The sequence below is a fragment of the Bacillus rossius genome, assembly GCF_032445375.1.
Source record: "Bacillus rossius redtenbacheri isolate Brsri chromosome 4 unlocalized genomic scaffold, Brsri_v3 Brsri_v3_scf4_1, whole genome shotgun sequence".
In the NCBI taxonomy this organism is placed as follows: domain Eukaryota; kingdom Metazoa; phylum Arthropoda; class Insecta; order Phasmatodea; family Bacillidae; genus Bacillus; species Bacillus rossius.
The window spans coordinates 17542114-17565614 of NW_026962010.1; the positions used below are offsets into that span (position 1 = coordinate 17542114).

Here is a 23501-nt window from a genome sequence, read left to right on the forward strand (position 1 = left end):
CATGTTATGATTTAACTTTCTGAATTACCACCTCATTAGTAAACTAGTGAACTGCCCTATTCATAATGATTTAAAATGATCATATGACCTCATGGTAATATGTATCCTATAAAGGCTGTTATTATTACAGTTACGTAGTAAAATTATTACTCCTGTTATTCATGTTCAATATGATCCATAATATAAACCTCGTCCTACATGTAGATATATACATACAAAAAATATTGATGCTCCATTGGCATGAATTGTTCATATTAATCAACACTTGCAGCCGTCACAAAAAAAGAATTCAAAACACACTTTTTTTGTTATTATTATTTATATAATATTACAAGAAATATTTATTGCCATTGCACAAACTCTTTTATAGTTTTTGTTTTTAGTATAACTCTAAAACTTAAATAAAAGAAGTTAAAACATAAATTTATCTCTGCTCTTAACTCTTCATAATCAATATTTGTATTCAAGAAAATTTAAATATGTATTTGTGTTTGATTTTGATTCAAGCTCTAAAATTGATATTCGCACATATCTAATTACATTTTTTTAAAATATTAAATTGTTCATTTTTATATTTTGAGAGGTTTGTCTTGAAATAAAGTAATGACTTAATTTTGGCATATCAATGTAGAACACCATATGCTAACTATATAAATTGTTATTTAACCATAAGGCTAAATAATTTTTTAAGAGTTACAAAAAACTTTACATCCTAGAATCAAGTAAATTCTGTATTATGCAATGAACATTTACACATCAGAAGCTAGCTTAGCTCAATCCATCTGATATTTGGCTCAGTGTTGCTTTTAATATTACTTTCTTATGTATGAAGACAAAACATTAGCATTACCAAATTTTTGTATAAATATTTGTTTTACATAAATATAAGTTTTGAGTCATTTTTAACATTATTAAATCTTCATGAATTAATTAACTGCTTACTTTAAATGAAAATAAAAGTGTCCCATACATGCCTTTCACATAGTATATAGATGAAGGAAAATCGTTTAAACGATATAACTACAAATTAAATGTTATAAACATTTTTATTAGCACAAAATGCTACACTTATCACTTACTACCAAATATCTGTGACACTTGTTTTAATGATTAGGCCAATGTAGGTTTATTTTGAAGCCATTAAAATAGCGTGTAAACACAGTAAAGCTATGCTTTATTCTGTGAGCGATATATCAATTGCTACGGAAAAGGATGTTTAAAGACATGGCGTCATCAATTGTAGTTTGCATTTTGTGCAGCATGTACCATGTCTTACAAACCTATCGTGCATATTTCTATGATGGTTATTTTGTTATTGTGAACATGTGTCGATTCAACATAAAGCTGGAATTACTACACTGACATCCATCCATTGCTCTTTTGTCCATCAATGTTCCGCAGCTAGCCAAGCTTTTACAACATGACTACATCCGCCCCTCAAATTATTTTCATAGATAAGTACTGCCTACAATCAATGTTTTTTTCCTCTCTTACAGTTTTATCTAAATGATTTTTGCTATTTATTTTGTGTTTCTGTATGAATTGTATTAGCAAATCCTTGGAAAAATTCAGTCATTATAAATTTTTTGGATGTGAGTTTTAACACATTTAATGTTATTGTGAAAAACACCTGAATGATCAGATGCAAAATTCACATGCCTATGGTTTATTTAAACCTTATAATGGCAATACTAAGCAAGTTAGTTAGCTTTTCAAGTATGGAGATCTCAACGGTTGTTAATTTGTTCATTATTTAAAACCCTTATGTGTAAAAATTTAAAGATACAATGCCACATACTCATTTTTTAAAAAAAAGTAATTAACAAAGCATCCATTGCTAATTAGCAATCTCTATAGTTTCTTTTTTCCCACGATTCTTGTGTAAATTAATTTTACTGCAATTATATTAAAATATTTATATTTAATTATTACATCCACCCCTCGAAGTAATTCCCTAATTCATTCCAAGAAAACTGTGCGCTAATCAAAACAGTGCTAATCAATTATGTTTTTGCCAAAAGAGTGTATGTTAATCAAAATAATTAGTTTTCTAATCAGGTAAGTGTGCTTGCTGACAAAACATTTTAATCAAGACACTTCTCTTGTTAAGATCAATTTACAGTACTAATATATATCTCTAAATACATTTGAAATACATACACATGTTGCTCGCACCACACCAGCGTACAAATAAGGAATGACTGATGAAAAACGGGAAAGGGTCAGAATTACAATTCTTGTTGCCGATGTACTTCCCGCTTCTGTGGTGTATCTTCACTCTTTGAAACAACTTTGTATTGACAGCATGGCAGCACACTTATCATTCAGAAATAGGAAATCAAAATATTTCCATGTCATGCATACAGCACCTATAGACCAAAATGTCCCCTAGGCAAAATTCTCTCGTGAGAATATCAATCTTCTTCCTTTCCTCCAGTAGAACAAACATTCATTTTTTTTACCTTACCATATTTCATAATGGGCTAGCCAAAATATTCGGTGACCATTTAAAGGCACTGCAATGTAAGATGCATCATTTTTTCCACAGCATTACTTAAGCCACTTTTAAAGTACAATGATATTTTTTGATCATATCAAATCCTGAAAACTTTAAAAGATTTATAAATGCTATTAAAACATATGAGCATTTATAAAACATATGAGCTAAAAAATTATTTTTAAATGCTGTTCCATCATCTCTACTTACAATTTTACATGTCATAAGTTTTGTTATATTTTCAAGTTAGTGGTCACATCAACAAATAAAATTGTTGATTTCTTTTTTTCGTTATGATGCAGACACTAACTTCAAAAAACAATAAACTAAGAAAAGCACGTTTACTAACTTATACAGTTTAATAGTAAACAGATATTTATTAAATGTTTCAATTATTAAATATTAAGCACTATTAATTTTTAATAGTGATAAAAAGTTGTGTACGTTGGAACTTTACATATCTACATGAATTCTGACACCAATAACTGGATTGTAAAACTTATCAAAAACGTTTGAAGTTCATCAGCAAAGCACAGATGTAACTTGCAGGTATAAAATATATGACACTTTTTTTTTTATGGATAAAGTACTTTTAAACCTTAAAATTAGATTGAGATGGTTCTGAGTGAGGTATTACTGATTGGATGAGATCAAACTCTTTTTTTTTTCCATAGTTCTTTATATAATGTTAATTTTTATGTTTATTTTAATGCTCGACAGTTATGTTTTATTTCATGCTAGAACATTACAATGGCTGTTTCAATTCAGCAGCAAAAAATATACATATTTTCAGTCAAAAATTATTTCTCATTATTTTGGAAAGAGCCATAGAGGTGTATGTGGTAAGTAGTTACTTGTGTGTAATTGTTTTAGGTGTAGAATTTACATGATAATAGTCCTTGTCTCAATATATTTAATGTATTGTGTATTCACAGTAGAGTTGGCAGGTATGTTTGATTGCTTTTTTTCCTTATGTAGTAATGTGACAAAAAATCATTTACGTCTTTATGGAAGCTTAAAGTGATGAATAGACCTACTTTTTTATCATGATTTTTGTGTAGAGATGCAAATGGTTTGCCACAAAGAGAAGTCTCTTGTACTATCAAGAATACCGTATGTGGTTAGCTTGCACTTCCTTGTTAATAGAGTGGTCTTATACAGTGAACACTTGAACATTACAGATTGTACGACTGTAAGGTGTCCGTCGCAAAGTTTTATATTATTTGTTGTGATGTCTGAACTTAATAGAGAAGAATTAAATTTCATCTTTCTGTATTATTGATGTGTAAATATCTTAGCTCTTTGTATATAGCATTTGGTAGGAGTAATTTGATGAATTTGGAACAGAAGTCTATGAATGGAAATGTAACACAAAGATGGCGGACCCACGTGTAGCAACATAAACTCGTATAGTCAGTCACCTTCGTAGGCACTGAGATACATACCAAACGTATTAGTGTGCCAAATAAAACTTCACGATAGTGAAACTATCCTGGGATATAATTTGGAAACTAAAATAGTCAGAGCAAAAATTAATCACAAGTTTTAAAATACCTTAGAAAAATGGCATTACAATGATTATAATACACATTCTCCTACACAATTTCAAAGAGGCTAAATTTCCTGTTGTTTTATTGTGGCAAGCAACATTTACAATTCAGGCAGCGAATTGTAGCGGCGGGCACAGAAAGTATGTGTGTGATTCAAATCCAGAAATTTTGGAATTTTAAATGTGACTATTTTATTTATTAGTTTATTTTTCACACACTGCATAATTTTTAAAAATATTACCTTAAATTTTGTGTCCGTTTACTTGCAACATTAGCATTGTGAAAACACGTGAATTGGCTCGTTACCGAGGTCAGATGCTTACACATCACAGGCAAGCACTGAAAAACTATCCCATGATTTTTTCTTTCCCCCATATTTTCTGAACACTTTAGCTATTGTGGAGTATGTTTTAGTCATTTTAATCAAAAATGTGTTTTCATTCTTACTATATTTTTTTTTTTTAATATAACAGGTGTGTGAAAAGTGCTTGTACAAGAGCAATGGAAGAGCTCTTGGCAAAAACAACTATTGTTCAAAAATAAAGTGAAACTTATCCTGTAACACAAATAACGCTTACTTACTCCCCTTCTGTAACACAAATAACACTTACTTACACCCCTTTGATGTTTTCATCAACATTAATATGCAAAACAAATTCATCAGTGTGTACAAAATTGAAAAGAATATTCTTTATTTATTGATTATTGATACAAGATAAGCATTTGCAAACCAACAAGTAAACAGCGTAAGTGTAAAGTAAAGGATTGGCAACATTTGTAGGATAGCAGACATGAATCAAAATTTTTAATAATACTAAGGACAGTGATTATTTTGGCTGAAAAATATGTGGATAATGGTTATTTTTGCAGATCGTAGTATATTTCTGAGCCTCATATCGTATGGACTAAGGTTTTTTTTGCTTGAACAGTTGGTTCTATGCATGCCCACAAGGGATCACCACAGGATTGACCAAAAAATGCAGAATTGAATTTTTGGAACTATGGTTGTTTTTTCCTAAAGCACTTCAATGTATTTTACACCTGAAGTCTTTAAGTAAATTTAGGGATATGTTGTCACAAAATGTTTAAGCTATGTCAAGGTTAAGTGCAAAACATGTTAAATGATTCAGTTTCAAAATGAGTGACTTGTTAAGAATTAATATATAGAATTAATTCATATTTTAACTGACAAACTCTCACTGCTCAATATGAAAAAGAGTGAATTTTTCAATAGTCTCTTTCAAGTTATCAGTGTTGAAGCTTAGTAGCTTTAGTGAACTTAAGATAATAAAACTTTTTTTTTGTTTCTTTGTACAAATACTTCTGTAGGACATACACAACATCATAATGAAGTGGTGTCTAACTGAAATGGCTATTGAATTGTTGTTCACACAATAGATTGTAAAAATAAAGTTTGTCCAAGTGTCGTTCTGATATGGTCAGGAGACTGTACCAGAGTTAATCAGCTGTCTAAGGCAAGCTGCTTTTTGTAAGCAAAGTTTTGGATTTTCAAGTAGGTTTGAGCCCAAAAATATTGAAAATCCCCTAGTGATTCTGGTGTGGTGCAGAATCTTGATGTAAAGGTGTAGTTTTTTTTTTGTGGAACCATTATAGTTTTAAAATATCTGAGGTCATGGACACATACCGGTAGAAATGATTGGCCTTGCATTATGATATTATTTTATTTTGACATTACAGTGCAGGAGTTAATATTAAGGACTTAAGTTTAGGCTTCTGTGAATAAAATTTAATTTTTTTTGTCCATTCAAATCATATTTTGAATCAATATTTCATAATCGCAATATTCACAAATATTCAATATTTCACTTCTCAGGAGTCCAAAATGATCCAAAATACATTCAAATAAAGAGAGGAATTTACAAGGTACTTTAATAGAGAACTGTAAAATAAAGGATAATAAAAAAAACCTGGCAATATATTTTCTTAAGTAAATTTTAAGTTTGAAAGTTTTTCTGCTGTCATGATTATACACATAAAATTAAGTGTTAATGTTGCAGAAAATAGTCTAAATTTATCAGTAAATCATCTTAACCTCATGCATCTTAATAATTTTATATAATTTTTTTGTTTGATTCAGTCCTACATGTTATAGGTTATATGTATAGGTCTTTCTATCGGTAACAAATAATTTTTTTAAAACATTCAATTTGAAATTTTGAATTCAATAATAAATTATTCATGATTTTTAGACTAACTTAGATTACTCGCTGACCTCTATTAAGCTTAGAAACATAAATCAAAGGCATTTCTGGTCCAAACAAATGTTAGATTAGTGGCTAGTAAAAATTTTTCAGTAGAACGGTATTGGTGGAAAGATTTTTAGTTATTTTTAAGAAAATCAGAATATTTCTGATGAAATCATTAGCTAGAGAACAGAAAAGGGAAGTTGTTTTTTCTTAAAAGTGGTGTTTTTTTTTTTGTTTTTTTATTTGCTACAAGATGCTAGATACTTAAAAAAAAATCATAACCTTTTGCTTATAAGTAACTTCACAAATTGTGTTTCGTAAATTTCTCATCTTATTGCATTTAAAACTTAATGTGCACAAAAATTCTAACAGTCAATATTAAATTTAGTCATCAAAAGACAAGTTAGGAACCACTTCAGCAATGGATTCTTTGTTGTTTGGCGGTAGTTAAAAGAGCTTTTTGGGTGCTACATTTGTTAGTATGAGTGATTTGCATGGCTTCATTTAAAATAGTTAAGTGGGAGATACGAATAAACATACATTGAGTTTTGCCGGTGCAGAAGAAAAGCCGTTGTTCAGATATCAAGCGTATAAAAAGTAAAAGTAAAGAATGAAATGTTAACTGAGATGTGAGAATGTAAAGGGGGAGGGGTGACTTTCCCGGACAAAGCCTACAAATTCTAAAGTATTATTTATGATGCAGTTTAGAGGCAGAGCGTGTATTTTTCAAGCTAAGCTAAGCTCTGCCCGTAGCTGAATGCGGTCGGAAGGACTTGAAGTTACATTGGAAGAATTACAAAATGTCCACAAAGCAGGGCATAGATATATTTGCAGTGATAGTTATGAAAAGGTTAAGTTCGTAAAATTGAGAGCCTATATTTGTAAGGATTCATGTAAAAGCACCAAAAATCACGTTTTTCAATATTATCGTGATTGTGAAATTATAGGTCTAACAATGGGGGAGGGGGGGGGGAATATCATTATTACTTAGGAACATAGTTTTTCATGCTTGGTGAAATCTGCATTTCCTGCCCTTCGTACCACATCAGCACAGTTTTATATGATTGTGCCACCATACATACTTAGGTTAATGGTATGGAATGGAATTATGATTGAACACTTGGTCGAGGTGGATGTCATCAGACGGAGCAGCGACCGAGTGCAGGGGTTGGGGAAACGGGAGAACCCACCAGTCCTGTGGGGAGTAGTCCGAGCCACTCGACACAGAGGCTGGATCCTTGCCAAAGACTACTTGCCTTGGTCAGCAGAGCCCTCTTCTCGGTGGGCGTGGTCCGACTTGTTTGATTAGACAGAAGCGTTCCCCGTGCTCAGGTCTGGGGATATACGGAGACAGCGAGGAGGAGTCTGAGGACAGCGACGACGAGCCGGGCTCGCGCAGGGACAACGCTGTGGACTCGGACCAGGAGCTCAAGGTGAGCGTCCGCCCCGGCCTGTGTCGTGTTGGACACACCCTGCAGGACAAGCAACCACTGATAACATACTTAAACCATATTGTCGGCTTACTTCTAAAACCTCGTAACTCCATTTCAGTCAATTTTACAGGAGAACTTATGAGCTTTTGGAGCACGGTTACGACTGACAAACATACGAGGTTTTATAATTTGTGAATAGAAAAGAGACTAAGTAGAGTTGACTTACGAGGTTTTATCAGTATATGCACTATGAAAAAATGTAAAAATACACCAAACACATCCGGAATATAAAGCTGTGAAAATCTGGACTTGCGAGGTTTTAGAAGTAAGCCGACGATATGCAGTCCGGGCAGAAGTTGAATGTGGTGGCAGCCAGTAAACAAATGGCACTGACTTGTTTGTGTAGAAAAGCATGGAGTCCAGCAGGGTTTCCTGAAGTTATAGCATGTAGTTTGCAGTGTGTGTGTGTGTGTGTGTGTGTGTGTGTTTGTTTCCCTACGTACTAGGTGTGTGTGGCGTGTGTGCAGGACCAAATACTGAGGCGCAAGCAGGAGTTCTCCAAGATAGAGCGAGACATAGAAACCCACTTGGCGCAGGAGGAAGAGCGAGAGCGGCAAGAGTTGCGCTCGCGAGCGGCCGCCACGGCCGCACAGGAAGAGGAGAGCGACGACGAGCGGGTGAAGAGAGGGGAGACACAGGTAGAGAACCAATCAGATACAAAGCGACCGTCAGCACACCACGGTGAGTGATCCACTCTGGTAAACCTGTTGTGTTAATCGCTGTAAACATCAAAATGGTGCACAGTGAGACTTGTCACTTGAGTAATGTGGTTTTAGTTTTGGTGTGTAGTGCCGTCTCTTATTCCCTGAACTGTCCATGTTTTTAATTTTGTTATACATTTCGCAGTTTGGCTCAACAGCAACTTAGCAGCAGCAGCAATTTTAAGCAGTCCTTGACTACAACACATGTTCAGCAAACTGGTTGAAGTTTTTTAGTGGTGGTTTATACGAAGAGAAGTTACTTATTCCCACTGCAGATTATTTAAAAAAAATTATAGTAGTTGTTAACTTAATGATCACCATATTATTATTTGTCCGTACGTGTATGATCAAACAAATATTAATTCATTTTAACTTTTATTGATAGATAACTTTCTTAAAAGTAAAGGAAAACTTTTATTTTTACATTTTTAAGGGTTTTAACGTTAACATTTGATGTTTGTAGAAAAATATATATAGTATATAAGAATGAATTCATCGTTATTTTGAAATTTGTCTGTCTCTAAATTATTAACAATGCCATTGCTGCAAAACTGTTAGCTGCATTAGTTTATTATGGCTAAGCGTCAATTTCATTGAGTCAGTTTTTGTATTTCTATTCGTACATAATTTAACAACCATTAGTTAATTTATAAATCAGTGAACTGAAAAGTGTTTACTGTGTACCATTTGTAGATGTCATTTTGAGAGATACAGAAGCTCATGGTATTATACAGCTTGCTAAGAAAAACTAAAACATTGTTAGGCATTTTTGAGATATTTTAGTACAGTAGCACTTAGTAAGTAGTGTACATTTAATTTATAACAATAAGCCTTCGTCTTTGAAAAAGTATAGCTAAAATACGCGTTTCACTGTACTAGTTATGTGATTGTACTTATACTAAGACCATAGGAATGGGCAGTTGTTCAAAAACTTTAATTTAGTTGAGTCTGTAAGTAATAAAACTGAGATTGGTCTTTCGATAGCAATTGAAAAATTTATAACTGAATGACTAGATAAAAAGGAATTTTTTTTGATTATATGAATTATTTGGTTGAGAAAATACGATTTATTAAGTACCGTATCAAAATACATACTTTGTTGTTGCATTTGATATAAACTGTCCTGTATTTGAAAAATTAACTACAGTTGGCATCCAGTAACATTATCAGAAACTTTATCATCTTTGCAAATTCTTTAAAATTTTACTTAGGTTTTTTGTTGTTGAAGTATTATTTTTAAACACTAGAAAGATACTTGCATGTTATTCCAGTGTAATCAATCAATCTTTCAAGTACATTTTTCAAACTACAAATGGTTGTAGCTTTAAAAATATTGTGCTTTTATTGAAGTTGTAAGTACTGAATTTTTTTTAGAAGGTTTAAATAATGTTTTTTTTTTTCTCTCTCTCCTGTTAAGTACTGCAGTATGAGACACTTGTTAATGTGGCAGGCACAATAATTGCAGACTCGGAGGAGGAGGCGGACGCCAGACCTCGGTATTCCGGCGAGCAGGAAGCTCCCGCCGCCTCTCGGAAGTCGTCGCGGGAGGACGACGGGGTGGCGTCGGAGGAGGATAAGGGGGAGAGGCGAAAGGTGAGGTCGTCCAAGAGAGAATCGGAGGAGTCGCGAAACAGCGTCAGCTCCGACAACAACGCGGCGACCGGCGAGGACGGGGCGTCGGAGTCGAAGAGCTCGTCCAGCTCGGAGAGCAGTCGCCGCAGCTCGCGGAAGAGCTTCCAGCGCTCGCGCAGAAGAGACGTGCGCCGGAGCGGGAAGGAGGAGCAGAGGCGCTCGCGCAGGTCGCGAGAGAGGGAGTGGGAGGCCAAGGAGCGCGAGAGGAGCGGCAGGGAGAGGCGCGAACGCGAGCGCAGGGGGTCCCACAGTCGCAGCAGGGAGGACGACAGCCGGCGGTCGCACAGACACGGCCACTCTGGCCACGGCGAGAAGAGCGGTCGGCACCGTCGCAGCCACCACCGTCGCCGCGAGCGCTCGTCCAGCAGCTCGAGCGGTCGCAGGTCGCGCTACAGTCGCTACGAGTGACCCATCATTCCTGAGATGTGTGTCGAAAATTACTTCCCTTAATCAATGTTGTCATTATGATAGAACATATGGACCAAAGCAATTAACTGTACTTTTGTTTTTTAAATATTTATTTTAATTTTTTTGTACTTTTGGTTAAATTATTATAATTTTACATCTTTCACAGTTTTTGTTCACTGTATTTTCTAGCATTGCAATCATTGATAATGGGTACGTCACAGAATATTAGTTATAAACCTGCAAAGCATTTTTATGTTGAAGATGAAATGTTGTGAGGTAAGACTGTAAAGCAAGTGAGCCTTTTATTTTTTGTTAACAGTGGTCATGCTGAGAAATAAATTAGTGCCGAAACAGAAACTGTTGTGAAGTGAGGGGAACATTGAGTGTATGTGTGGTGCAGAATGTGAACGTGTGTCCACTTTGTCTGTGTGGGTGACAAGAGCTCGGTGCTCAGCCGTTTATTTTAGTGGGTCTCTGCAAGTGTGCTACAGGACACGCAACAGGCTAGGCAGGGATGCCACTACTTGTGTAAATACGTAAATATTGGTTTTTTACAATTCCTATGTAAAGTTTATTAAATTTCAATTCTATTAATGCTTTGTAATTATTTATATATCCAAAAATATATGAACCCTGGGTAATAACTATCTTCTTAATCATCTGTCTTATGACTACAGAATAAGCAAGGTCCTTCTTTTTTGACTCAGATTTGTAAGACAACTATGTACTATAATTTTTGGTGTATGGTATACATACAACATGAATTTTATGCAAGTTTAAAGAGATTAAATTAAATTAGCAACTTGTTTTACATACCAAGTCGGCTGAGGTGATGTTATGTCACTTGCAGTGAGTATGCATATCTGGTAATACTTAACGTTGCTGTTGTGTAATGAATTGACTAGGTTGAGCGTGTTTTATACCTTTTTTTAGAATTATAAGTATCACATATCCTGTATCTGTCATGCTTTACGTTATGGGTTATGATATGGTTCCTCTGAATATGTTGCAGTTTAAAGGCAAGGTATTAGATACTGGTGTACCCTGCTGAAATATGGTTCAACTAAATGGAATTTCAATACATTGGTAATGTGTAAAAATATCCATGTTTATTAAGCAGCAAACTTCATAGGACGGTTTTATTCTACAACCACTGTGAAAATTGATTACCAGCACTGCTGTGTTAAAATTGTTGGTAAATGGTGCAAACATATGTGCATTGGCCTCAGTTAATTGATGTCAGTAGCTCAGCTAACAGTTTGTGTTTATACATGGTTACAATTAGGTACATATTACTATATTATATTTTATAGTGTGTAACAAAAGTTTGTAAATACCAAAATTAGTGTAAAGTTGCTGAAATTATCCACATCTTCTTTCCTGTTTGCCATTCATTATGCATATTATATTTTGGGTTCAAATTCATGGGGGAAAATATCTTGTAGCCATTTACTAACATTTTCTTCGAAAATCAGGTGATATTTTTTTGCTGTGAAATGCTGTTAGTCATTTTAAGCTAGGCCAAGCCAACGGCGGATCCAGGATGGACTTCTGGGAGGGGCGCCAGGAGTCTGGACCTAATACAGTATGTCCATAGTAGAATGTCCCAGTTATACCGTATTGGTCCGAATATAAGGCGACCATTTTTACATAAACGAGAGATGCAAAAATTGGAAGTCGCCTTATTTTCGCACCCAAGACGCCAGAACCGCAAACATTAGTTCCAAGCTGAAAGCTACAGTAGAAACATTGTTTAACAAAACGTTCACGATTTTTTATATTAACTAAAACTTTGTTACCTCACACGGAGAAAAACGATAAATCCACCTAATATTGCAGTAATTCACAATTGTTTGAAGTTGAAAATTAAAATATTTGTTATTGAGTAAAAACGTGAATGTTGAAGCATCTCAAAATGGCAACCTTTTATTTCACAATTCATATTTGTACTTTGTGTACAACCGCGTGTTAATATTTACGGTAATTTATCTTCAGATTTTTAACGGAAATATTTGTACTAAAATATCACAGTTATTTTCAGAACGATTGTTTACGTTTACAAACATTTCGGATGTAATGTTTGGAAATTCACGGCTGCCAACTGTCTTTCCACAATATTTCTTTGTTGTAAAACGAACATTGCCGAACACGCACGAAGACGCCATATTAACAGGAATTTGGTACGTTGCTTCAAAAGCTATTTTAATAATCCACTCCTTATTTATGTAAAAACCTTTCATAATTATAATAGATTATTCTTTCAAATTCATAGAACAGACTCTCTCTGTCAGAGAGTAATATGGACAAATATACGCGGTCACGTAACCGAAGTTATTCTTGGCCGTATGCTTCATCATGTCAGCTAGCCACTTGTTTTGTTCCGGCAAGATGCATTCTTTGTTTGCTTTTTTTACGTTTAACACACTACAAAATAGTAATACGCCTTGTTCTGTGGTAATACGTAGCTTAAGTCAAACGGAAAGTTAATTGCTGTATTTTAAGAGTGATTAATAGCCATTGTAAAAATTTTAAATTCGTAGATACAGTAAACTGTGAAAAATGAACAATCACACATCAGTGGAATGGCGGGGAACGAGGTCTAGACAAATAAACAGCTCTGAAGATGACAATTATGCAGCTTCATTAGAGTAAACATACGAAAAAATTTATAGTGTAATACTTAAAAATGTAAATATTTTCTAATTGTTTTCTTTTGACTTTTAGGGTAGGCCATTCAAACTTATTTTAAATAAGTAATGTGATAAATATAAATTAATTGTTATACATAAATTCAAAAACGATTTATCAACACAAAATGTATGTCTAATGAATTTTCACATTAATTTCTACCAAAAATTACTTTTACATTTGTTTGGCCTCCTGAAACTGCAGGTCGCCTTATATTCGGGCCAATACGGTAATTTAAGTCAATAGTATCAACTGTAATGTTGTAGTGTGTTGGTTTGTACCCCTTCACCTGCTTTGACCAAAAGGTTGCTGAAGGCAGGATACAATGAATTGACAGCTAAATAGTGAGTTAGTTATGTAATTCTCCAAGAACATCCTAAAAACAAATATCCTTCTAATTTTACATATTCTTTGGTTAGGGAACAATCCTTCGTGAATAAGCAAAAGTTATATAAACATAGAAAAATCATGAGCAGTACTTGCCAAACAATACATATTAAATTAAACTATTAAGAACAGGGTACAGCAGGCTTCGCCCCTCTTGACTAGAGTACATAACACAATAAAATAATAAATATACCTATACCTCCCTGGTGCGCCATGGGTGTCGCACATGAACTATATCCCTGTTCCCTTACTGACTTAGTTAACATCAAAACTAGGGATGGGGCGACCGAATCCAATATCCGCCGAATCCGCCGAAGCCTAGGGATTCGAAGATTCGGCGGGTCTGATATAGGATTCGTCAAAGGATTCGGTTTTTTACTATTTACGGGAAAAAAAATACAGTAAAACTCACTTACGAGGTCCCGCATGGTAGGTTTTTCCGTATAAAGCGTTTAAATTGCCCGAGGTCGCATCATTTACGCCATTAAATGTGTGATATAAAGCCCGTTAAAATTTTTTCTGAAACTTTCTGTCTCAAATTATGGCGCACGTAAAACGTAAATATGAAGAAAAGACAAATGAACAACAATATACGAAGAAATATGGATGATGTACCATAACTACAGTACAAAGCCAATAGATATTTTAACCCTACAGTGCATGACATTTTAAATTCAATTGAAAAAATTTTCTAAAGTAAATTTATGTTTATTTATCATCAGAAAAATATTTTAAAAAATATTGGTTACAAACTTTAGTTTTTTTTAATAAAAAAATGGTTTGTATCATACATGATACATTATGCATAAACACTAGTAGTGACACATTAAGCCAAAAATCTTATGGTACAATGCATACAGATACTTACAGCCTACATAGAGCAATAAGATATTGGCAATAAATTGAGAAACCTCTTTCACACATTGGCTCAACTCATTGTACAGTCAAATGATCGTTGTCACTGAGAGATAACAATGCGAAAAAAATAAATAATCCTGGACTGTGAATGCAGGAACAATAGGGCTATGTACCAGTCAGATGTATTTTAATAGAAAATCATACTATTTTACATACTTCAAGTACAGCATACAACAAATACATATTACAAACACACATAAACGTGTAGTTGTAGGTCTGTTTCCAACAATACCACTGATTTTTCTAAAGTCAAATGATTGTTGTCACTGACATATGAAAAATTTAAAATCCCATCACACTGTGAATATGACTGCAATGTTTGAACGATATGTACTTTGATCAAACAAATTACAATAAAACATCACACTAATTAGGCTACAATGCTATACACAAGACTCATATTACAAATAACTAGTACAGAATAGTCAAACAATCTGTTTGCAACAATACAACAGACTTGTAAAATGTCATGTGAGTGTTGTTACTACGCAAAATATAAATCAAATAGCACTGCAATTTATGAATATGATTGCAATACCAGGCAAATAATGTGGAAACAAATAATCCTTATAAACATTAGTTTGTATGAAAATTATGAAAGCAATTTCTTTCTTTGCAGAAGCAAACATGAACTTTACATTTCGTGCAAATTACAAAAGTTAGAGAGTGGCAAGTAGGTAATTTGCATCGCTGTCTTGTGGGAGTCCACTCTGGTAAATGTCCATATTGGTCATGCCGAATATTTGTAGGTGGGATCACAGTAGTTGGACCTTTCTTTTTCTTCATTTCATAGCATTGTGCAATGCTGGGCCTTCCTCTCCTCTGTGGCATGGTGACTTTTCCAATTTTACATAATGTGACTGCTGTTTGGATGCGAAATTCTGCCAGTTTCATGTACCCTGTGTCTTCTCCTCTGCTTGCCAATACTCTGCGAAGAAGTAGCCATGCATTGATCAAACACAAGTCAATCAAATGGTAAAACAACCGAAAATACCACTTTTTTGACCTCATGATGATTTTGTATCGGCCCAAGATTCCGTCGAGTAGATCCACCCCTCCCATATGTTTGTTATACTGAACAATGATGTCAGGGCAACTTACTTTCACATTTTTTTTCAATTTTCGGTCATACCTTTCAACAGTATGTACAGGCTGGGATCCTGCAAATGTGGACAAAAGAACTACAGTTTTGTTATCTTTCCAGCCTACATTTGACACATCTACACCATCAATGTTCCCAACGTACTCCTCAGTTGTTCCTCTGGGAACTTTCTTCATATGGTCATCTGATGACAACTTGCAATTTGGCACCCTGTTTCTTCGGATGGTACCGAGACTCTGTATCCCTTCTTTGGCTAAGTGTGTGACAAGTGGCAAGGAGGTGAAATAATTGTCACAATAAACTTTGTGGTTGACATGACGTGGGACCTCCCTACACAAGCGGACAACCACATTACTACTAGCTCCAAGGTCAGGCTCTTCCGGCAATCTTTTGGCAGCATCATTTTCGTTCCCCGTATACACTTCAAATTTATATCCATAACCAGACATACCACATAGGAAAAACAACTTGTACCCCCACTTGTGGGGTTTGGCAGGCATATATTGCTTCAAGTGATGTCGTGCCTTAGTAGCACATATTTGCTCATCTACTGACAAGCATTCCTCAAATGGAACTGACAGAAATCGTTCCCCAAGGTGATCAACAATTGGTCTTATTTTGTGTAAACTGTCATAACCCGCTGATTGGCGATCAGTGATTTGAGCTGCATTGCTGTTGAAGTGTAGATTAGATCGAATTTTTTCAAATTCATTCAGTGTCATTGTGTCCTTTATAATCTGAACTCCCACTGTGTCATTCCAATACATCCTAATGTTAGGTAATGTGATGACAGAAGTTAGGATAACAATGCCTAACCACCGAGAAACTTCATCCTTTGAAACGTTTATTGGGCGGTTGACATCTTTTGTAGCACTATACAAATTTGTTTCTGAAACTATCTTTCCAATAAGCTCATCAGTGAAAAAGTACTTGAAAAATTCGTATGGCGTCTCAAGATCAGTAACATTGGATGGAAGGGAGCTGGTCCCAGTAAACTCTTTTTGCTGTAAAGATAAAGACAATTCTTTTTGTCTCCACACAATTCTTTTGTAATCACTGATGTTGTCTGGACTCGAACCGGGTAACACCGAGTTATTTTAATCACTTTCACACGATTTCCTCTTTTTTCCTTTACTTTTTGCCTCGTTAGAAGAATGCCTTGCATTTTTTACAGTCGACACACTTGATGCTGGCTGATTTGGTCTACTTTCTGGGTTACAGTCGCTAAACATACTAGGAAGTCCTGCATTAGATGTAACCGGCAAATTGAGGTCCAAAACTTCATCATCAAGTACTGCAAGAGTATCTTGAAAATCAGTACTCACCATTGCTGTAAGAGAATCTGTTGTGCCCACTGCCAGAGTTGTTGGAACAGAAGCTGGTCTTTCTGTTAAATGATGGATAGAACAAGACGAAGTCGAAGGCAAATTCACTTTACACAAATTACGATTTTCTAATTCTGAAACACTTGCATTATTACCGTGGTCTTTTTTTAAAGTTTCTACAACTCTTCCACCTATATTCACTTCATCAATGTCACTGCTGTCTTCAAAATCGTCCTCACTGTCCGAAGGAAACTGTGTAATAAGCTGCTGAAACTCTTCATTTGATATCTTCCTTTTACTACCTTTGTCAACATAATATATCGACATATTTGCTTATTTTTCATAAAATTAATCTGACAGTTAATATTATTTGTAAACTATAAAATAATTACTAAAACAATTCATAATTTTTTCCACTCAAACAGCTCCAACAATATTCTAACAAGTCAAAACAATAACAGCAATCACCTATATTAGCCGCAGTAGTGCCATCTAAAATAACTGCATGTTGTATCACCTGAGATACAAACACATTTTCGTGTTTATGTAAAATATGTAGTTGTTGTCGGTGTAAATGTAAGTAACAGTAAAAAACTTAAATATAATACGATGATGAAATAATTTTTTTATAGCATAAATTTATTATTAACTATTTCAAACACATCAGGCGAAATTGCGATTTCATACTTTGATCCAAAATCGGGAGTCTCTACTGTTCCGTTTCGATGTAGAATACATGCTGCCATCTAGCGTGGAAACACGCAACTGCGTGAATGAACAGTATGTATCTCCGATGATACAGTATGCAGTGCGACTTACAAACGCCAAAATAAATATGAACGAAGCTTTTTATTTCATGTATCACTCATGATACATTATGCACTGTAGGGTTAAGATAATTACCATAATAAGAACTAAAGATTCTTTGTAGAATACCATAATTACTACAGAAGCATGATGGCTACCATATTTGCACTATATTTACCGTAACAACCGAGATGTATATTTACCGTGATAGTAATGTATTATTTATTTATGACATATTAAATTAAAGAACATTGTTGGGAAAAAAAAAGGATGTTAAACTTTCATATGTATGGTTGGCACATTTTGCTAAGAAATAATGTGATGTGAAAGAATGCAGTACTACTACGAAAAGTGAAAATGGTACTCGTGGATTTTTAGGTTATGTCAGTCTCTTTCGTTTTTCAGTAATATCGGCCGAAAATTAACAAGCGTACTGTATCGGAAGTCGGCAGAAATGCCGATTCAACTAAATATTGGCAAAATCGGCTTCTTCAATACAGCTGTACATTTAATGACATGAGTAAACATATTTCAGATTTCAGGATATTGAAAAAGACTTTAATTTCCATGTAGGTTTATGTGTGTATGTTTTTTTGCAAGTGTAAATTGAATGAAGTAAAATGCTTTTATTTTTATTACTTTCAATTGATTAAACTTTAATGACCAGTTACAGATATTTATGACACTAATTTTGGGGTTAAGCAATTTTACTAAAGCATTCCAGCCAAGCAGGTTGCCAGCGAGAGACGCTTCTCTTCTGCTGGAAACACTATCGCCAATCGTAGAGCTAATTTAACTCCTGAACGTGCAGAACAAATTATTGTTCTGCATGATAGATTAAAGAACAGAATTTAATACTCTGTGACAATCTCTCTCAGAATTATTGTGCTGAAAAGTGGAAATGTTGAAACAATGTGAATGTACTTTTCAAACAACATGATTTTTGGTGCTAAGTTTGTTGAAGCTCAGTAAGGACTCCAGAAAAATTGACAAGGATGAAATTTTCCCAAAGATATGTTACATTTACACAAACATATACTTGGTTATGTTAGTTGGATGATATCAGTTACTAATGAACCAATGGAAACAGGTAAGATTCAATGGAAAAAAAATGTTATTTTTTTCTAGCAGTGCAAAATGTAAACACACACTGTCAATACTTACCCAAAATTAATAAGCCCACTTCATTTTAATACTTTATTCAAACATTATACTAAGTTTAAGATAAAAATAATTTCCCAAAAGTGTAACTGTACCACAAAAGCTCGAGCTCGGCTCGAAGTAAAATTCTTAGGCTCGCAGACCTCTAGCTTATTTATAGAAAAAATCCTAACCGCTAATCTGTACTAAAACTGAAATTTCTCAAGAAAATTTTTTGTCTTTATATACACTTAGGCTATACCAGAAATGTACCAAACTACATGTGATAAAGTCAAGGGACTTTTAGTGCAAGCAGAATACATCTCACTTACATTAGATATGTGGACATCATCTGTTAAAAGATTCGGATTCGGGTTCGAGATTCGGCAATTCCAGTCGAGGATTTGAGTTAGGATTCGGATTCGAGGAAATCAGGATTCGCCCCATCCCTAATCAAAACCTTCACTATAAATATTAAATACAAAAATGACAATCCGGGCCTGGATTATCCGGTTTTCAGGTTATCCGTGCTGATTTTTTTATGAAGTTATAAAAAAAATGACGGGGTGTAGCTGCCGCGACTGCACTGCGCTTTTTTTTTTTTTTTTTTTTTTTTACTGCTGTATCAGAAAGCTATTTACCTGACCCTTCAGACCCTCATTCCCCTGCCCCTTCACCCGTCAATTTGTCACACTTTAAACCTAAAAGGAATGCCTTGACTGCTGCTTCCGGCTCAACTCCCCCCCACCCCCCACCCCCATTTCATTTTCTTTTCAAGCGTTCTTTTCACAGCGCCCCGCCATGCTAAAAAAAAAGTCCCTCTACCTCTTTTACCTTCTCACACTCCTGATGGCTGGAAGAGGCATTTTTCACGCAGTTATTTACATAAGTTCTCCGGCACATTTGTTTTTGTAATCATGTCTGGTAAAAGGAAACGTAAAGTGCTGACAATAGCAGAGAAGTTAGACGTTGTGGACAGGTTAAAAAAAGGAGAAACTGCCGCGAAATTAGTACAGGAATATGAAATTGGAATCCAAACCGTGCGAGACATTAGTAAAAGTGAAGAAAAACTTTTGCAGTTTGCTAGTAGATCAGACAGTGTGGCAGGGCCTTCTAAACGTAAAAGCATGAAAACATCTACCCACGCAGATGTTGACAATGCTTTGTATGTTTGGTTTAGGTCGTTGAGGGAGATACTGAGTTGGGACTGTAGCCGCTCTCCCTCCCGTAGCAATGGACAGGAGAAGGATGGCGGCAACACAGTGCCAGTATTGTTTACGGTCCAATAAGCTGGGACACGGTATACAAAGCCTTTGCTTGTACTCATAGAATTCTACTGAAGAGACACTCTTTTGCCAGTAAATACACCATTTTTAAGTGGTGAAACGGATTATCCGGGTTTTTTTATGGGCATTCAATTATCCGGGCATCGGAAGGTCCCAATTAACACGGATAATCGAGAGTTTACTGTATATAGAAATATTAAATAATCAACAGACCTAAGCAATACACAATCTACGCACAGGTACAAAATATCTATTTAAGTTATACCTTTACCACCTTTGCCACAATAAATTTGTTGCTCATTTCAGTTAATTTACTCATTCTTTTTGTGGCAACTTATTTACTTGTTGCCTCAAACTCTTCTAGTCCAGTTTGAATGTTCATGATCATCAGGCAGCAAAGAGAAAATATAATTACAATTATTATAATAGTTCGCAGCCAAATTTCTGCCTCACAAATTACGTACCAAATAAAGTTTTACCCTATTGAGCACCTAACTAGAAACTTTTCTAATTTGATTTGATATAGATACCTATATTAAAAATTATAACATTATAAAAAATGCAGAAAAATTACAATGAAATGTTATTAATAATATTACCCAGTGCACGTAACTCGCATGAAGGGTACAAAATATTAACAATTTCCATCAATGTTATTATAAAAGTTTTCTCAAAATTACTTATAAGTTGGCACAGCTTTCCATACACTTCATTGAAAAACAAAATCTTTTCCTTTTCGAGTCCAAAAGTAAACCATGTCCCCACAAACTACTCAATAATTAATAAGCTGGGAAATAGCAAAATTATAATTATCCAAATTTGTAACTACTCATAACGAGACTTGACGACGTAGTTACTTGCTGCTGTGTCTAAACCAAAACAAAAAAAATTTCCATGAAAAATATTAAAGTTATATCCAAACGATATCTCGAAGATGAAAATACAGGCGTGGCGTAGCACACAAGGTCTACCCAGCATCACAGAAGGTCCGTCTGACGTAGGACATTCCGTAATCTTGACGAAAGGTAAAGTTCAACACTTACAGTTTGTCTGTTGCCATCTGCTTCCTGAGATATCAAATAATCGCACGAAGCAAATCAAATTTGTAGAAGCCCCAAAACCAAGCATTTACACTTCCTCGCACTAAGCCTCAACCGGGTTGGAGGAGGAGGATCAGCAGCACGCACGGCAGCATTCGACACCCACGACGTTAGCGACTAGGCTCACACGACAGAAAGATAAAATTTCCACTTTACTAAAAAAGAAAATATTTATCCTCATTGGTAATAACTGCGTAGAACGCTGCTGCAATCGAAAATTAGGTAACCGATGGAGCAAAACCTCCCGTAACTTAAGTTTTCCAAACTTCCACACAAAGTTAAAAACATGGATTTTAATACGTAGCCACTCCGTTGGCACGAAAATTGTAACCCACTCAGCCCATGGCTCGTAGCAGACACTCCCCAGAGAACCACGTCAACAACCCAGGGTGCCACAGGTGCCAACCTCAACCCACCAAAAAGGAAAACAAAAGACATACAAAGACACCGCATACCGAAAACTGCCGATCAGAGCTTGAAGCGCGCACGAGCCGCTCTAGATCCTGACAACCGGAAACGCGCCCGCGCTCCTAGATCCACACCGGCCAAGACACCATAACTGTGTTTATGTCTCGCGCCGCCACACGGTTAACGGTAAGTAACACCGCACCGGTACGCAAAAACAAGTGCCACCAAATGTGACTTGACACAGATGTCACAGGTTCAAGGTCACAATTAAAGAGTAACACTAACAGTTTTTAGATAAGCGCATGCATCGGTACTGCTTTGTTTTCTCGCTTGCAGTGCCACCTATGCAAAATGGCGACTCCTGAGCGTAAAGTATTTTCTGTTATGCAATTTGCTAAAAGTGAATCTGTGTTTTCAGGATGGAATCCCTTCCCATTAGAATCTCCTTGTACGAGAGTGGTTAAACTTCCAAGTCCCTGACTGTTGGATTGGTCGTACTGGTCGAGACGACAGAGCTCTTTTTCTCTAGCCTCCGTTAACCTGACATAACGCCATGCAGTTTTTCCTTTAGAGATTCTATAAAAGATTGATACCTAATGATTTGCCACAGTTGGGATACAGAATTGAAGAGGCTATTGCTTCCGTTATTTCGGACTTGTTAACCAAAGTGTGGGAAGAATTGGACCTTAGGTTGGATGTGTGCCATACAACTAAAGGTGCACAACTATTATAATATACCATTGAAACTGAGACATTCTTTTATGGGCATCTTGTATAATACTTGTTCATTACTTCAGAAGTCATTGATCGTTTGGATCCACCTCTGAGGCAAGCATGCAGTTCAGTTCTTAAAGAGAGTGGTAAAATGTGAAGGTGGAATTTTTTTTTTGTAATTACAGTAGAATCCCGTCGATGCGACCCCCCTCTAATGCGTCCATTCCGTTTATACGGCCGTTTTTTGAGAAACCGTGAAAAATTTGAGCAGAGAAAGTCGAAAATTTGAGTAAAATCGGCTGAAAAACAAGTCTGTTACACTTTGTTGGGCGCTATGTGTTCACGTTTATCTTGGCGAGAGCTGTACTGTAAGCAGGCAGGCATACAAAATACGGCTAAAAATAGATACCACCCCTCTAGACTGTCAACGCGGCAGTGTCTAGCCGAGCTCGGCGCAGTCTAGCCGAGCTCGGCGCATCCACTATGCACGAAAAGCCGTCTCAGCTGTCATGTTATCTTACCCTCCACTGTGGTAGCTGCTGCGAGAGCGTAAGAAACTCATCCGGCCAGCATCCTTCTCCCCTACCACCGCGTGCGACAAAAGCCAGGTTGTATAGTCCATTCTCGGTAAAATAAATATTTTTATGGGCTTATACGGCTGTCCTTCGCCGTTAATAAATACTTTATAAGTTTAAGTTATTATGATACAACTTGTTTATTAGTCACACATCAGTTTCTGCTAAAAAATCACTAATACCTCGAATTTTATTGAATACTGCATAGTTACTTTTCCATCTGCATTCCGTGTTTTTTTTCTTTCTTTTTTTTACGCTGCGAAGGGACGTGGAAAAGATAATTGCTTGAGCTGTCAAAATAAGCATCGCTGATGGCAAGGGCGGGAGCGCATCCTGTCGGTTTGTCGCTGTGATTATCTACTCCAAAAACATGTCACAGCTTTCAGGATAGCATTGTTCTTATATCTTTCGTTTATAGCCAAATGTTTTCTACCTGATCCACACAAATTCCTTCGCCACGTTTTGAACCCATTGTTCGGGGTATGCGAGTCCGAGGTGTAATATGAATTTAAAAAGTTGTATTTTTTACACCATAGACTATTTGAATATGAAATCTATGCGAA

At 35.6% G+C, this 23501-nt stretch overlaps 1 protein-coding gene across 5 annotated transcripts in view; it reads left to right on the forward strand.

The window, feature by feature from the left end:
• LOC134541592 (arginine/serine-rich protein PNISR) overlaps positions 1 to 11082 on the forward strand; it is a 66892-nt gene extending 55810 nt beyond the window's left edge. For 2 of the 5 annotated variants that reach the window (XM_063385131.1, XM_063385128.1), the window contains 3 exons: positions 7587 to 7687; positions 8215 to 8428; positions 9899 to 11082. In XM_063385131.1, the coding sequence (XP_063241201.1) occupies positions 7587 to 7687; positions 8215 to 8428; positions 9899 to 10488 (905 nt within the window). In that variant the 3' untranslated portion in view covers positions 10489 to 11082. The remainder of the gene's footprint in view (positions 1 to 7586; positions 7688 to 8214; positions 8429 to 9898) is intronic. The other 3 variants (XM_063385129.1, XM_063385132.1, XM_063385133.1) reach the window with 3 other exon arrangements.
• The last annotated feature ends 12419 nt before the right edge of the window (positions 11083 to 23501 follow it).